This window comes from Indicator indicator, chromosome Z (genome assembly GCF_027791375.1).
Source record: "Indicator indicator isolate 239-I01 chromosome Z, UM_Iind_1.1, whole genome shotgun sequence".
NCBI classification, from domain to species: Eukaryota; Metazoa; Chordata; class Aves; order Piciformes; family Indicatoridae; genus Indicator; species Indicator indicator.
Window position 1 is genome coordinate 52,037,461 of NC_072053.1, and position 17,066 is coordinate 52,054,526.

The following is a 17,066-nucleotide window of genomic DNA, read 5'->3' on the forward strand; positions in this document are numbered from 1 at the left end:
AACACACAGTATTACAGAGCTCCAAGTTACCTACCAACCAGCTGATGTTGATTTCCACAAAACACAAGGACAAAGATGTAGACATAAAGACTTCCCCATACTTTGAGATTCATTTGTTATGTCTGTACAGAACACAAAACTGGTTTGGCAAGAGAAAAGCAGATGTTCACCGCACCAATTAAATACTTTGCAGCTACTGAAACTACCTTTTAATTTAAAGCATTAAATAATTTTTGTCACTTATTAAATAGTCAGTGCACTGATGAACCAGAGAAAAAAGGAAAACATACATAAATACAGCAAGATTGTTTTCAAGGTGCAAATTTGTTTCTCCAGCCAAGCAGCAAAGTGAAACAGAGTGAAGCTGTCAAGCCTTTGGTGCTGTTGTAACTTGGGAATTTGACTGTACTAAATGAAGCATGTAGCTCTTCTCAGTGAACCAAAACTCACATAATTGAGACTGCATGCAACTTAATGGCCTACCATAGGAGATCTTCCATAGGCAACCACAGCAGCAGCAGCAGCAGCAGCACTCATCTGAGGTGACATATTGTGTAGACTGGCATAGGCTGCTCCTGGACTGGTTAACTCTCCATTCATGCCAGCATGAGGTACCATTCCAAATGGAGCAGGGTACGGTCCTGGTACTGCCAATGGTGTCCGCAAACCTGCAGCTACATAACAATGACATCAAGTAGTTTTATTTAAGTACTACCACATATGGGGAAGAAAACAGATGTTTTTTGCCCATACAATACTTAATCTTCCCCTGTCATATACACCCCCAAGAAATATTGTCATAATTTATAAAACAAGAAAGATATGGACATGCTGGGATGTGTCCAGAAGGACCATGAGGATGGTCAGAGGGCTGGAGCACCACAGAGGCTAAGAGAGTTGGGGTTGTTCAGTTTGGAGAAGAGAAGGCTCCAAGACAATCTTATTGTGGCCCTCCAGTATCTGAAGGGGGGCTACAAGAAAGCCGGCGAGGGAATTCTTAGGGTGTTGGGTAGTGACCAGCTGATGGGAAATGGATCCAAGCTAGAGGAGGGTAGATTTAGACTAGACATTAGGAAGAAGTTCGTTATCATAAGGGTGGTGAGACACAGGAATAGGTCAGAAACTCCATCCCTGGATGTTTTTAAGATCAGGCTGGATGTGGCTCTGGGCATCCTAATCTAGGGAAGGGTGTCCCTTCCCAAGGCAGAGGCGTTGGAACTAGATAAGCCCTGGGGGTTCCTTCAAACCCTGAGAATTCTGTGAAAACCAATATCTCTTTTCACTCGGTCTAAACAAGCTCTACTGAACTCTGAACTTGCTGTTTACCTCTAAAATCTGTTCTAACATTATCTATTTCCATTTCTGTAACATTTTCCTGTTTATATTCTATCCATTGCCAAATTAAGCAGTAAAGCTGACAGACATGTCTTACACAGCTCATGTCTAAAGCAACTATGCTGTATCAGTCTGAATAGAAAAAGTAAACTTCCTGCTGTATTTGTCAAGATTTACACTGCAGCAGATATTAGTAGACACAGAGGTGATGAAAAGATTGCATTCAGACTAAATACCAGAAATTTCTGAGAAGTCCTTTTATATTGCATTCAGTCTCTGAGTTACTTGCAAAACAGACACACAAAAGTAAACAAAGAAGGATAAGAGTCAGAAAGATATTCAAACTCTTGATAATCCAAATATCTCCTTCTCATTAAGCCCTCTCTTGATACCGAGAACAAAGCAATACATGTAGTTAACATTCATTTAGAAGTAACAACAACAACAAAGTTACTTTTGTAACCACAAAGACACGTGAGGTAATGCATTACCAGCCTGGTTAACCAGAGGGTCAATGGTTGGAGGCTTGCCAAGGCCTGGACGAAGTCCTGGAGTTGCACTAGTGCCTGGGGTTGGCACATCACTTCGAGGAGTTGGTGTGCTGGATTTCAGAACAGGCGTGCTGGCTTTTTCATGCTGGTACCATTAAATAAATTAAATGAGCATTATTTTTAATCCGGGCTGTGTTATACAATTTATCACAACAGCAGCTAGGATGCTGCGCACCTACTACCTATTCAAATCCTCAGCCAATTTTCATAAATTCATGTAATGCTGACAAAAATTAACTTGTGAGAGAAATGCTGACCTTTTTGATTGCTGCCAAAATTAAAATAAAGAAACATTAAAAGTTATTTTTCCTTCTTCCAATGGCATAAAAAAAATTAAATAAAAATGCCAGATCTAATTTTTTTTCAGCACACTGCAGTATGCATCAGCAATTTATTTTAGCTCGAAGTCATTACTGTGTCAATTATTTTTGGATACAGCAAATCTAAGTTTAAAACCGAAATACCACCAAAAAATTGTGACAAAAGGTACACAAAATCTGATCAAATTACTAGTGATGCTGCATGAGAAATTTTCAAACAGTAACAGCTTATTTAGGAGAGTTAAGAAAAGCATGGAGAACTTTTATCTATAGACCCCGTTTAATTGCTCAAGGAAAAATAATGTTTAAACTGCTCTTGTACTTTGTAATAAATTTGCAGCTCATGTAACAGCAATGTAGGAAATTAAAGAAATACAAATTAAGCAGAAAATACTGTCGAAGGGGGAAAGCATTACAGTATTATAAAGGTCTGGAAAAATAGTCTGTTTCAACTTCAAATCTTTAAAGCCATGTGTACTTTTCTGCCACAAGCAGTTGCAGAGTGTACAGTTAGACATTATAAGAAAGAAGAGTATTTATCTAGACAACAAACTGATACCTACAAGACTAATTTCTTTGGATTTAAGGGAAGTGGAACTTCCTGAAGAGGCTGTAGATGCTGGACTGCTCGAGGCGTCTTTCTTCAGCAGGCGGGTTTTATCTATACCATTTTCACGTGGTGAATGAGTGGGACTTGCCCTTGGGGAAGAAGGGTCCTAAAACAGTGGAAAGGGAAGAGCAGCACAGAACTGTGTCATGGATTGCTGCACAAACACCACTAAGGTGTCTATGAGGAAAAAAAAAAGAATTAGAAGAATTTAAGAAGTACATTCAAATGACAAGAGATTTTGTTCCATCTATAGAAAGAGTTGAAATCCCTTCATCAATTTGGAGACACAAGGAAATTCATAAAGCAAGCAATCTGATTCTATTTTACACTACATGCAATCATAAGTTGCCTCCAAGTACAGAGCTTGCAATCTAAGGCAAGTACACACAATACATTAGAGAAAGAAAGACTAACAGTAACTGCAGTTAAGTTTACACTGTTTATTCCATGTATGTTCTTCATGTCTGGCAAGTGACCACAAATATTTCAATAATCTCTTTTAGGCTGCACAAACCTCGCTTGTCTCTGTCTTGAGATGAAGAGAAAAAGATGCATGCTTTATAAGCTATGGTATCTCACTACTTTCTAAATACCATCTGCAATTGCCTTGCTACATAAATCTACAGGAAAAACTGAAATCACCTTTCAGCCTCTATTTCAGAGGCATTCTGTATATTTAGTTCAGCCAATAGCCAGCCCACCAAGCAACAATGCTATCAGAACTCCACAGGTTCCTTCTGCTTCTTTTGCTCATGAGAATAGCAGAAGGGAGGAAGCAGTCCTCACAAGAGGGCACGAACTCTACTGATTGATTATTGAGCAATTTCATTTTAAGTAGGGCTTCTAAAAGGATCACTAAAATCCCTAACTCGTACTTATTTTTTTACTTGGCTGACATAATTTGGCACCTGAAGACAGTTCTTCTGTCAGCTTCTTTCCTATGCTTTTCACAGAGCAGAAGAACCTCATCACTACTTTCAGGCTTTCTAAATCACTTTGTTTTATGAAATAAAAGATGAAGAAAGGTGAAGGCACATCCCTTCACCTTCATGCCATTGACAAATCCCTGAGTTGGAGAGGCAAAAAGGTGTCTACAACCTCTAGAAAATTTGATGAACTCACTGAAGTCAGCTGAAGTTGGAATGAAGTAATTTTAAAAAATAAACTTTTCTAGAAAATGTCTTTAACACAGGATGTTAAAATACAAGTAATTTTTAAGGTACCAAAAATGTTTGGTCCTATTATATGCAAGGTTAGGTAATGTCTTTCTTTTTCAGTTGAATACAGTAATTTGAAAACCTCAGCCCTCAAACTACATTTCACAACTCCCCCCGCTACAGAGCAGCTGTGAAAATGTTGACTGTGGAAGAAACAGACCTGGACAAAGCAGCAGAAGGAAAGCTGAGACAGTAACCAAACAAAGATCAGAGGAAGGCATATTAACTTCAATATAAGCAAAAAGAATTTGTGAATATTTTAACATATCCATAGAGGGGGTATTTTTTCTTCTAAAAATCTGCATGCAATTTGCCTTTAATTTTGGGTGACTGTCAAGACTACAAAGATGAAAAAAGTTACCTCATTGGATACATCTACAACCAAGTTATCGTCACTCTTGTCCCCATCACTGTCCTATTAAAAATAAATAAATAGTGTTCATTTCAATTAGTACATGAAGGGCCCCAATGAGAAAGACTACACATTTTCTCAGACATTTTTGTTTTTCCTAAACAATTAAGTTATTAGCAATAGTAAAAACGATGACCACAAAAAACCACCACCTTATTTCTACTCCAGTAACAAAAATCAAATAAGGCAGAACTATGTGAAAGCTGATGCTCTGACCATCAGTGCAAAATGGTCGAAAACACCTTCTTATTACCATCATAAACAGTTTTATCACTAGTCCTAAAAGAGAAACTAATTCTGTTCATATGCTAATCTTACATGTTCATCTTAAGGAAATGGCTGCTTGTGATACCTAAAACACCCAACAGATATTAGAAAGCTAGAGGTTTTTGGCATTTTGTTGATCAATCAATTTGTCAAGGTGTTAGGACAATTTTTGTTCTTTTCTAGAAAGCAAAATTTAAAATTGAAAGCTCTAGGGAAGGAAAAGCTTCAGAAATTCCAAGGCATTTCAGTATTTGTTTTAAAAAAAACCAAATGTTTTTACATTTCTAAACAGAATGGTTTTATTCTGCCTTGTCAAGCTGCATTCTGACTGTTTCACAAAAATCTGTGTTCACCTGTACTGCCCTTGTGCCTCACAATAGCTGTTACCCAAGCACCTCCTGGCCCCTATCTCCAACATGAGCTGGGATGCCCCAGGAGACACACTCTGTGCTACACAGTGGTCTAGTGACTTCCTCAGAGCAACCAGAGGGTAGTTCAACCAGAAGATGAGTCTTGTCTCAAATCAAAATATGTAAACAAAAAAAATCAAGTGTGTGTCAAAATTTTAGTGTGGGCAGTTTTGACATTTCTAATAACAATACCTTTAGTTAGAAAGTTTCTAGGCAAACAAATCAGACATAAAAGATTGTTCAAACTGTCCCCCATCTCTAGCTTTCAAAGTGTCTGGGCTATCACACTGATACACAGAAAGTAAAACACCAGTTTCTTCGTCTCACTTCAGACCATTTATCAAAAAATAAAACAAACAAACAAACAAAAAACCCCCCAACCAAACCCAAAAACACCCAACACATAATTTCAGTCGTTTCCATCTGTATTAGCAGCTGAGTATTGCTCAAAAAAAATACTGCACACATGCAATGCAAGAGTGTCACTAAAGACAGAATGGTGTCTCTGCTGCTCAGGAAGCTGTCCAACCAAAGAGTGCAAAAGCAGCTACAGCAAAGCTTCAGCCCTGGTTATCTGCTACCTCTGGAAAAGTATGAAGCACCCAGAAAGTAAGAATAGGTTAGGACACATGTTGGGGCACCATAGGCTCTTGTTTACCAGAAATATTGCCCCTGAATAGGGAAAAAAATAGCTGCAAAGCAATGATGAAATAAATGCACACACTCTTGACTTTGCCATCCTATTGGCACCATGAATATCAGAAGATTCTCCTTACTAACAAACTCACAGCTTGAAACCATGCAGGTTCTACCATGAAAATTAATCAGAAGCAAAACATTAAAAAAAACTCAAAACTTAAACAAACTGCATTTTGCACCTTATTTCTAGAAGCATCAATTTCTACAACCCATTTATCTTCTTTCTGACAAAACCAGTACTTCCTTATCCACAAAAGTGTCTTATCTAAAATGAGCTTGAAATCAGAAGCTGTGTATTTGCAGAACAGCAAACCTTTAAAAATAAAGATCATCTTCAGATTAGAATAAATCTGGAACTTTCAAATATCCTTGTTTTGCCCAATTCTTTATTTTGATTCTGCCTTTATCTGCAAAACCCATTTCAAGCGAACAGAAAATAGAACCACGCATTTAAAACACATTGCTTCTATACTGCAATAGCATCCTTCCAATTTCTTGCTGGTAGAAACACAAGAGAAACAAGTGAGGTAAACTTTTTCTTGCTCTGTTGCTTTTTGTTTTGTTTTTTTTTTTTTAATCAAATGTAACTATGCCTGATTTTCTAGTGTTTAAAATGAAAAATTCCCGTACAATCAAACCCTCAAAGCTTAGGGAGTAACATGGGGAAGTTTGCCAAACTGTTCAGCTATCAAAGATTACTTGAAATTGATGGGAATACAATTTGCAAAACTGTAAAAGCACTATACCACCACAATGTACAGAAAGGGGAGAGTAACCCCATCTACTGTCAGCAGCTCCAGGGTTATTCAGTAGCTACTCAAGAGATATTCTGGGTCCACGTGGAGAGAAACTACCCTATCAAATACTGATGAAATAAAGTGGTAACTAAATTTCTTTTGTATCCAGAAAGTAATAATTAGTGATTGGATTCATATAAACCATACTTTTTGTCACATTATTGCTATGTCAAAGATTTAAGTTTTGCTTAATGGTACTCTCTACAGTCTCTAAAGCCTGCTCAAGTATCATCCTGTGATTTGGCTGAGCATTTAGACTCAAAGTCCAAAGCCTATGTGAACCCTCCGTCATATCAAACAAAAGCAGACATGAGTAACTTGGTACAACCTCATAACACAGGCAATTTGCAATGGTAGTTATTACTTAACATGGTAATAGTTTGCATCACAAGAATGTACTAAAGCCTTCCGAAATAAAAAAAAAACCTAAATTTCCAACAAATTTGCAGGTTTTAAAGCAGTCCAGAAAGGATTTTTTGCTCTCAGAAATGTCCCAGAACACTTCTGAATTCCAAAACAGCTACTCCTGACTCATTCTGTATTGAAGAGTAGTACCTGACAACAGCCCCAAACTATTTAGTCACTACTCTTCCCACAACATGAATAATGGTCTTTCTAGCACATATATTCAGGCACTGTATCAGCCACAGAAAACACTTTGCCTTGTTCTTTACCACTCTTTGACTCCTCATACAAGCATAGTATGTGCAAATATATGAATCATTTCTTTGATACAGATTTGCTTACATAATGGCTGGAATCCTTATCATCCACCTTTCTCTTTTTGATGTCGTTGGTATATTCAGGGCCATTCCTGCGTTTATCTGTGTTTCGCAGACTGTCTGGGACCAATAGAGAATTACTCTGAAAAAAAAAAAAAAAGACTTGAAAATTTCTTTCAAGATTCCTTCATACATACTTAAAAACCTCAAATTAGACATGATGGATGCTTTAGAAAAATGATACCTACATAGTCTTGCATTCCATTTAATTCAACTCAACTCAAAGTTGTCCAGGCAAACACATACAGATTCATGCATTCCAAGAAGCTCGGCTTTTCATAGCTCAGCTTACCAAAAGTTTAGTTCACTTGTCATTCACAATCTGTTCACCTACTTCATTCAACTGAATTTATTGTTCAGAAGGCAGGCACGCTGCTTATTCATGAGCTGGTAACAACCACGTATTATTTAAAATATACAGATCCCATATAATGAAAGAGCCTTACTAAATGTAATTCCAATTGATTGCTCTTCTAGACCATCATATATAGATGAGTCTTTGGTATGTCTATACAGGCAGGCATAGAGAGATACATGTTTACTTGCCTTTAAGACTTAAAATAAATGTTTAATAAGGTTATGCAGTAATCATTTGTCAGCTTTGGTAAAATCCCACTGAATATCTTCAACAAATGTATTTAAAATAAAAATCAAGTATTTCTACTGCCAGCATAACATTCACTACTAGTGTGAAATTAAGGCCAAACTGTTGTTTAATTAGACTTGATCTAAAAAAATGAGGCCAATGCACACACATGATAGACAAAAGCAAAGACTAATCTTTTCCTCAAACTACACTAACTGCTTTCATTCATGATAAGGTATGCCAAGTGCAAACTGTTGACCCAAATAGAAAGACATTTTAGACATTTTTCAGACACCTGACAATTTGACATGCCTGTGATGGGATTGCCATTTCCATCTCCCTCCAGCTAAAGCATTAAACGTGTTACAAAGAGTTCTTTTAAGTGCATGATTAGCATATGCAAGAGGGCAATTTGTTCAGCGATGTGTTAATGCTTCGAACAATACTGAATGAGCAGAGAAAAAAAAAATCTCCTTTCACAAAGAGCTGGTAAGTCTGGTTTCTAAAAGACAAATACATGCTTACATATATATTTATGTGAGCATTTATTTAAGTAAATAAATACACATTTACAGACATACACGTCTCTCAAAAAAGCCTAATACTGACATATATATTAAGAGTAAGCCCTCAAAGGAAATAAGATCTATGCAGGAGTCATAGATATTTACTTGTAATATATCATAAATATATAGTAAAATAGCTAGTGAACTGTGCATTGAATAGCTTCCCCTTCAAAACCTGAGAACACCAGGGTAGTTTTGCTCAGACATCAACGTTTAGTCCCAAGAAGGAAAACAAAACAGGATACACAAGGCATTCTGAATCCTCTTTTTCATACTTCAGAAGGCGCACTTTAAAGCCAACTCTAAGCTGTTTTATTCATGACTATTCAAGCTTAACAAATGCCAAGGGGCTTACTTAGAGCATATAGGAGAGTCTAACAAAATTCAGTATAAAGAAGCTCAAAATAATATCTTTACCCCAATATTTTGCAGCTAAAAAGGTGGGCTTGTTGGATTACTGAACTAATTGCCTTGACAAGTACATTCTGAATTTAAACCATCTCCTCCCACATACACACAAACTCAGGAATCCACTAGTTTGAAAAAACATTAAAGCTTATCTTTGACATTTTAATATTGAATTCATCATGTCTCTAGCAGGACAAACACCTTAAGCAGCAAGCTGTCAATTCAAACTTGACTGGAGATTTGAGTACTGCAAATACCTTTTCTTAATGAGCGAAGTCTTTTAGTTAAGAGGTACTTCCCTTAAAAATAATTTTGAAAATCTGTCGTACTACTGAGAACCTTAGAATAAAACATTACAGGCAAACGGAGGAAAGTGAATAAACTGTCTCTCATTTTAAATTGCTAAAATTAAGCATGAATAATGCAAAGATGGCAAAGCAGCAGCAGCTGGGAAAATCCAGCAACCCTGCTATTTGAAGTTAGTACACAGAAGTGTAAGGAACAGCTTGCAAATTTTGGCATCAAATGTGTGTGACCTCAACGGCTTATTTTTTTCCTGGTTCAACGTAAATGCTTTGTAGACAACGTTGACGATATTCTGTGCAGTTTTTCTTGTAGAATTTCAAAACTGTGAAACAGACATAGGAGCTCCTAGTTGCACCTAGCTCCCATTGTGTTTGAAAGCCAAACAAAGGTTTAGATTTGATTTTCCCTCTAAAGACTAATGGCTTGCTTACAATAATAAACTACAGTTCTCACAAGCCTATTCCACAAAATGTCTCCCCTATGATCGTATTTGCACTTCCATTCTCTAATACCATTATACTTTTAAGCACTACTTTCTGGAATCAAAACATCCACATTAGAAGCTGTGGTAGAGCATCTGATTTCACAACAGCTATTTGCAGTTGCAAGTAAGAGCATGCTGTTATTCTGGTAAAATTTACCAGTAAACTCAACAAATAAAAAACTACTGTTTTGTTTCTCTTTGAAATACAAGGAATTGTGATTTAAACCAGGTAAAATACAATTTACAATGAAAAAGTAGCTTGATACTGTAACCTATTACCACAATTTAAATCACTACTTCTGTAAGATTTTACACAACAAGATGAAGATACATATATTTTTAGGAAGCAAATATTGTAGACACAGAACACTAAGGAAAGAAAGGAAATAAATGAAAATAAGAACTGGGAGAGGTCATTATAATCCCTGGAATACTGATATATTTTACCATCATAATGTTAATGTTCACGGAACAGTAAAGACAGCTTACTAAAAGCCATCTTTTTTCCTTACACTTCCAGTAGAGTTCATATTTGCTTTATGTTCACTGTCAAGCCCTTGCCCATAGGAAAACTAATTCCAAATTACAAGTACGTGTGCCAGAGGTACAGGCTGAGTTATAATACAGACAGACAACTCACTAGAAGACACAGCACTGACAATTAACTTTTTGATAATCATTAAAGTAACTTAACAGTATTTACATCACATCTGTGCTCATGGTTCAACTACACTTTATCCCAATTAAGACCACCCCTAGTGCTGGGTTTCGTTATCCCTCTCACTGCCCTTTCCTCCAAGGACACACACACGCTCGTTCCATGCTTGGTCATTCACTGATTCACTGAACATCCAAACCAACTGCAACCACCTGCCATTACAGCTGAAAGCTCATGTTTGCTTTGATCACCAAGTAGTGATGCTGTGTTTACTTAACGACTACTACACTGGATCTGTGCTCCTGCACTATGAGCAAATGCTGCATACAGAGAACCCATGCAGACAGGAACAAATCCCTTGCTAAGTAAGCAAAACAGGATCAAGTCTAATATCTACAACTCAAATATCAGTTGCTCAGCAGTCTGACTACTTGTTGTTAGGACTCAGTGACAGAAATGCAGTGGATGCTGGAAGACAAACTAGCACTTAAACAGCTCCTAGTAAGGTGCAAGAATATTGCAGACAGTTACTCAGCTGCAAAATCACTGGCTTCCATTTGTTGAATATATTTCTTTCGAAAACATGTCAAAAATCCTAAAGCTTACTTATAAATTCAGTAAGTTTTGTTCAAAATTACAGGTGACAGAAAGCTACTGCCTTCATCTTCTTCTTGTCCACCATCTTAAGTTACATTTAGACTAGTATATTCACATTAGAAGCAAGGAAATCTAAAAGGCTACATGGATTTAACACTCACTCTCCACATAATCTGATAATCAGGAGACATCAAGAGGAATAAAGGCCTCTGTTGATTTCAGTATTTTCTAGTTTATGTTTGTCATAATCAAGGTATTCATAACAATTTACACCAGATCACCCCAATCTTCTTTTCCATCATCAGCTTAATCTGCTACAAACTAAACTGCAACACAGCATCTCCCAGCTCTTCTGTGTAAACAATTTGTGGTTTGCATCAAGACTGTTTGCATCAAGATTGTAAAAATCTGAATGTGTTTTTAAGTTGGCAAAGCCAATAAAAAGATAAAACTGACTGAAGAAATTCACTTTTTTCAGTTACAAGCTAAATATTGGAAAAATGATACTTTCTTTGCACTAAAAAGTACCCTTCAATTTTCGTAACTCCTTATATGATTTCCCCCCTCACTTAAAAGCATTAAAGCACAAACCAAACAACTTGCATATAATACCAGCCAAAAAGTAGAAATCAATTGTGCATGCCTTCTCCAAGAGTGGGAGGGGAAGAATAGGACAGATAGCTAAGGACACAAAATACTTTTCTACTGTAAGAAAAGAGCGTTTGCTTTACAAACCAATAGCAACATTTATGCTTAACTATGAAGTAAAAAAAAATTCTTGGAAAATTTATGAGTACCTTCTACTATCTTGGAAAGCAAGCTCAGCATTTTTCATAAAGATAAATAAATATCTTTATGATATAAATCTAAAGATATTTATCTAAAAGATAAATATCAACCTTAATGCAAATTCCAAGCACATAACAAAACCAGGTTTCACTGTATATAAATTATTACTGATAAAATAGAATGCTTCAGAATATCTGCATTTCTGTGCTGTCCAAAGAGGATACTAGAGCAGTGGGAAGCACGATCCTCGCTATCAAATACAGTTTAGGAGATGAGGTGATAGAAAGCAGCCCTGTGGAAAAGGACTTGGGGGTGCTGATGGATAAGAAGCCGGACATGGCTGTGCGCACTTGCAGCCCAGAAGGCGAATCACATCCTGGACTGCATCAAAAGATGCATTGCCAGCAGATCCAGAGAGGTGATTCTGCCACTTTACTCTGTTCTGGTGCCCAGGTCTGGAGCCCTCAATATAGGAAAGGCATGGATCTGATGGAGAGAGTCCAGAGAAGGGCCACAAAAATGATCAGGGGTTGGAGTACCTCTGCTATGGGGACAGGCTGAGGGAGCTGGGGTTGTTCAGCCCGGAGAAGAGGAGGCTGCAAGGAGACCTAATAGCAGCCTTCCAGTACCTGAAGGGAGCCTACAAGAAGGATGGAGATGGACTGTTTACAAATGCCTGCAGTGACAGGACAAGGGACAATGAATTCAAACTACAGAAGAGTAGATTTAGATTGGATGTTACAACAGGTTCTTTATCATGAGGGTAGTGGAACACTGGAACAGGTTGCCCAGGGAGGTGATTGGGGCCCCATCCATGGAGATGTTCAAGGTGAGGCTCAACACAACTCTGGGCAGCCTGATCTAGTTGAGGATGCCCCTGCTTACTGCAGAGGGGGTTGGACTAGATTACCTCTGGAAGTCCCTTCCAACCCAGTCCATTCTATGATTCTAAGATAAATGATAAACTACACCTAAGACAAGTTTGAAAAATGCTGCCAGTATGTTTCCTGGAGGGAAAAAAAAAGTGGACATAAAAATTATTTTCTATTGATGTCTCCAAAACCTTTATTAAGCTTCAAGTGTAGAACTCGCTTATTCCACCTGGCTTCACTACCTACAGTCAGACTATCACAGTATCAGGGGCATCTGCGTGCCACAACATGACCCAGTTTTGGATGGTTAGAGCTGCATCAGCCAAAACTCACCTACCACTAGCTGTATAGTCCTGTAATTTAAATTTGACCAGTAATTTCAGCAGTTCATATATGAAGTATACTGCTATTACTAACTTAAACGTTGTGTGTTTCAGAAATACACATTTACAAAGAAATCCCTCTCCTTTTACTTCCTGAAACTTTAGGTTATATATATATATATATATATATATATATATATATATATATATATATATATAAAATAGAGATAAAAATGTAACCCTTCTCCCTTAGATATAGCAATAGCAAGTAAGTGGGCACTGATGACAATCAAGAATAATTAAATCACTATACCTTTCTATTCCTTTATAAACACATGAATATTACTGCAACATGAATTACTTCTAAACATGCAATACATAAATGCTCATGACTACTTATTTGCCTGAGTATTTTAAAAGCAAACTAGATCTCAATTAAAAAAATTTGCTCAAATAATATGCCATAATATACTTTAGCTCAAAGCTACTTCAAAAAAACCCCAAACAAAAAACAAACAAAAAACCCACAAAACAAAAAAAACACCCAACCAACTAAACAAAAAAAAACAAACCAAAACAAAAAACCAGACCAAACCCTGCCAAACCTCAATAAAAAATAAATAGGCAGGCAGTATAATGTAATCTTCAAACTTGCATATTTAAAGGTATCAGCTTCTACTGATGATACTGGAAGGTCACACTAGACAATTCGTGGAAATTACACTTTAGAACTGCAGTAACAGCAAATATCATGGTTAATTTAGATGACTAGCAGGCAGAATGGGCTTTGGTGTCTTGTATGATGGAAGCAAACTTTTGTCAGGATTGCTGGCAGCACTATCACACTTAAAATGTTACTCTGAAAATCAATTTCTTGTCCCAGATGTTGACCAATCTCCTGGTATGTCTTGTGTACTTGTGACATTTTTTATTTCCCTTAAAAATATTTTTTTTTACATTAGAAAGAAACCCATCAAAAATACAGGAGAATTAGAGAAGTTCAGATCACTCCTAGCTGATCATTTTAGCTGGATGTGAATTTGACTGTCACATGAATTATGATTCTGTCATTGAAGACATCACTTACTGTTAAGTCAAGATTCTAATGCAACATTGTATCTTAAGAGTTTTAAGGTAAATTTTACCTGTATCCAGCTATCAGTTTAATTTAATCACAGAATCATTATGAATCATAGGAAAAGACTTCTTAGATCAACAAGTCCAACTGTCAATGCAATATTACCATATCCACTAAGCCATGTCCCGAAGTGCCATGAGTACACGTTTTCTGAACTCCTCTGGGGATGGCAATTTCACTACTCTCCTAGGCACCATGTTCCTATGCCTGACCACCATTTCAGTAAAGAAACTTTTCTTGATATCCAATAAAAACCTGCCCTAGAGCAACTTGATACTTGTCCTATTGCTAGTTACTTGAGAGAAGAGACCAACACCCCCATCACTGCTACTTCCTTCCAGGTAGTTGTAGAGAGCAAGGAAGTCTCTCCAGAAGCTCTCCCCTCAGGCTTTGCTTCTCCAGACTAAATAATCCCTGTTCCCCCAGCTGTTCCTCGTAAGATTCGTTCTCCAGACCCCTTCACTGGCTTTCTCTGCACCCCCTACAGCATCTCAATGTCTCTATGAGGTGCCCAGAACTGAACACAATACTCAACATGTGGCCTCACCAGGGTCAAGTACAGGGGCATAAATCAATTCCAAGTCCTTCTGGACAGAATGCTTTTGATACAAACCAAGATTTGATTTAATTATTAACTATCAGGTTATGAATTATTATTATTATTACTGTTACTATTACTATTTATCATTACTATACTGAGAGTAATTGATTTTTAAGTCTAAGCTACCTAAGTCCCTTTAAGTCAAGCATAATTATAATGATGTGTTATTATTGTTAGTCATTATTATTACTATTATTTATTATTTTATTTAATTATGAAGTTTTATTCTCCATTGAGAGCAAAAAGGAACTACAGCCACCATAGTATCAAGCTCAATGTATCTACAGAGCAAAGTTCTTTCATTAAATAAAGCTTCAGATTGTTTAAAGGCTACCTGGTGGTAAACCCAACATAAAAAAAGCATACTACAGATAACCAAACAATCACAAGTTACACATATGAAGATACAAGTAACTGCAGAAATAATTTTATGTACTTTACTTAATTTATGACATATATACTAAACTAAGTAAGTGATACTGCAAGTCTCCCACAACACACAAGCTAGGTTTAATTTTTCACAGTTCTTCCACAGGCAAGAACAATACTCAGCTATAAGATGAATTCAGAATCCAAAGTTTGTAACACTGAAGCACCTGATTTTAAACTCAGAAACCTTTTAGCAAAGCATGTGATGGAGCGGGCAGGGGCAGATGGGAAGAGAGCAAGGACAGGAAACAACAGTCAAAGCAAAATACAAAACCATCACTCCCACTTGTGAACATGTGTGTGTACATGAACACAGACACGCACTGCCAAAACTCCTTGGCTCTCCAGAAAAGTTTTTGAGAATCCAGCACCTGACTAGCTTAACTCAAAGAAGTATGTACCACTCTAAAAAAATATGTCCTTAATTTTGAGGATTGAGGAAAACCCAGCTTAAAATTATTTCCACAGTAACACTAATAAGAAACTTGAAATAAAGGTTTATTGCTTAGTAATCTAGAAACAAAAGATCGTAACAACAACAGCAAAACCTCCCGAGTTTCCAGTAAATGATTGCCAAGCCCTCATATTAAAAAGAAGCAGCAATAGAATTCAGATGTTTAGTCTTGTGAATGTATCTGTCAACTTTTCCTAGTTCTCTTTTCTAATTGAGAAAAGGAAATAACACAAAACCCAAATTCATGACATCCACAAGCAGAATTAGGTTTATTACTTGAAATTACTTCGAAGTTGCTCATGCCCCTCTCCAACAGATAAATATACCAATAGCAGAAATGTTGGTACTTACTGTGCCTGGCTCTCTGTCTGTTCCCGCAGTAACCAAGAAATGCACAGACAAGCCCGTTCAGACACAGAGGAAAGAACAGAAATAAAAAAGGGGGAAAAAATTAGAACACAAGCCACAAACAGTTTTAAAATGGCTTTTATTTATATAAGTCATTGCATATTCCTAATACAGTGATTTCCTGAAAATTACAGTATTTTGTAAAACAAGATTTACAGTTTAACCATACACAAAGCCTAGCTGTATTTCATGACAGAATAAATTACTTTCTTTTCAAAAATTAGTCAAGTGCAATTCTGCCAAATATCTGTGTACTAGAATTTAAGTCTATAAACCAAAGTAACAGATGTGATTATCTAAATCTTTTGTTTGAATACATTCACTTCAAAATTTAACTTCTTTTTCCTTTTACCTTCCAACCCACCCATTTCACAATATTACTTTCTTTGAAAGAATTACCCATTATGCAGTTTAACAGTTTTTCACAATATGGTGCAGGCCACTGGTGTTACAACTAAGCGTTTAGGAGGATGTCACAATGCTCTGCAAACTATATGAGGACACATGACACCTAGTGATACCCTTTCAAAATACTGAAAAATTGTAAACTGAATTTTATTTCAGTGCTGTGTATGCAGACATTTTTAAGTTTGCAAACAGTTTTTTTTTGTCATTCTATATACCTCAAATTCACTAAAGATACATATAAGTTGCAGCAACGCACAAATCTGACAAAGTCCTAATCAGGCCTCCCATGCCTCTCACCTCTGTGGTGTTCTGCATCATGGTGCTTCTTGTCATCTTTTATTGCCAAGTGAGACTGCCCACCCAAAGCACTAGAAAGGGCAAGAAGGCCAGCACTGCTTCCAAGTGGAGGAATCCCTGGAGGCTGAAGTCCTGATGGATGTGGTGTTAGAGGCACTGGAGGTCCGTGGCCATGAGAAAGGTGTTGAGCCTGCAACTGCTGCTGCTGTTCCCAGTGGTATCATCATCCCCAGAAGAACAATGTACACAGTTTGGGAAGGAGAAGGGAGAAATTTGGTTAACTATTGAGAATCAACAGTGAATTCTTTCATTTGTTTTAAGTCCAGCATCTCCTCCTTGTCC

The 17,066-nt window shown here is 37.0% G+C and overlaps 1 protein-coding gene across 8 annotated transcripts in view; it reads right to left on the reverse strand.

Moving 5' to 3' along the window:
- The window catches only part of LOC128979196 (transducin-like enhancer protein 1), a 72,525-nt gene that overhangs the window by 15,357 nt on the left and 40,102 nt on the right, over positions 1-17,066 (reverse strand). For 2 of the 8 annotated variants that reach the window (XM_054397357.1, XM_054397356.1), the window contains exons 7-13: positions 16,725-16,929; positions 15,963-15,979; positions 7,366-7,482; positions 4,395-4,448; positions 2,770-2,922; positions 1,827-1,971; positions 484-674 (exon numbers count right to left, since the gene is read on the reverse strand). In XM_054397357.1, coding sequence (XP_054253332.1) covers positions 484-674; positions 1,827-1,971; positions 2,770-2,922; positions 4,395-4,448; positions 7,366-7,482; positions 15,963-15,979; positions 16,725-16,929 — 882 coding nt within the window. Of the gene's footprint in view, positions 1-483; positions 675-1,219; positions 1,230-1,826; positions 1,972-2,769; positions 2,923-4,394; positions 4,449-7,365; positions 7,483-15,962; positions 15,980-16,708; positions 16,930-17,066 lie in introns of all 8 variants that reach the window. The other 6 variants (XM_054397364.1, XM_054397363.1, XM_054397358.1 and 3 more) reach the window with 5 other exon arrangements.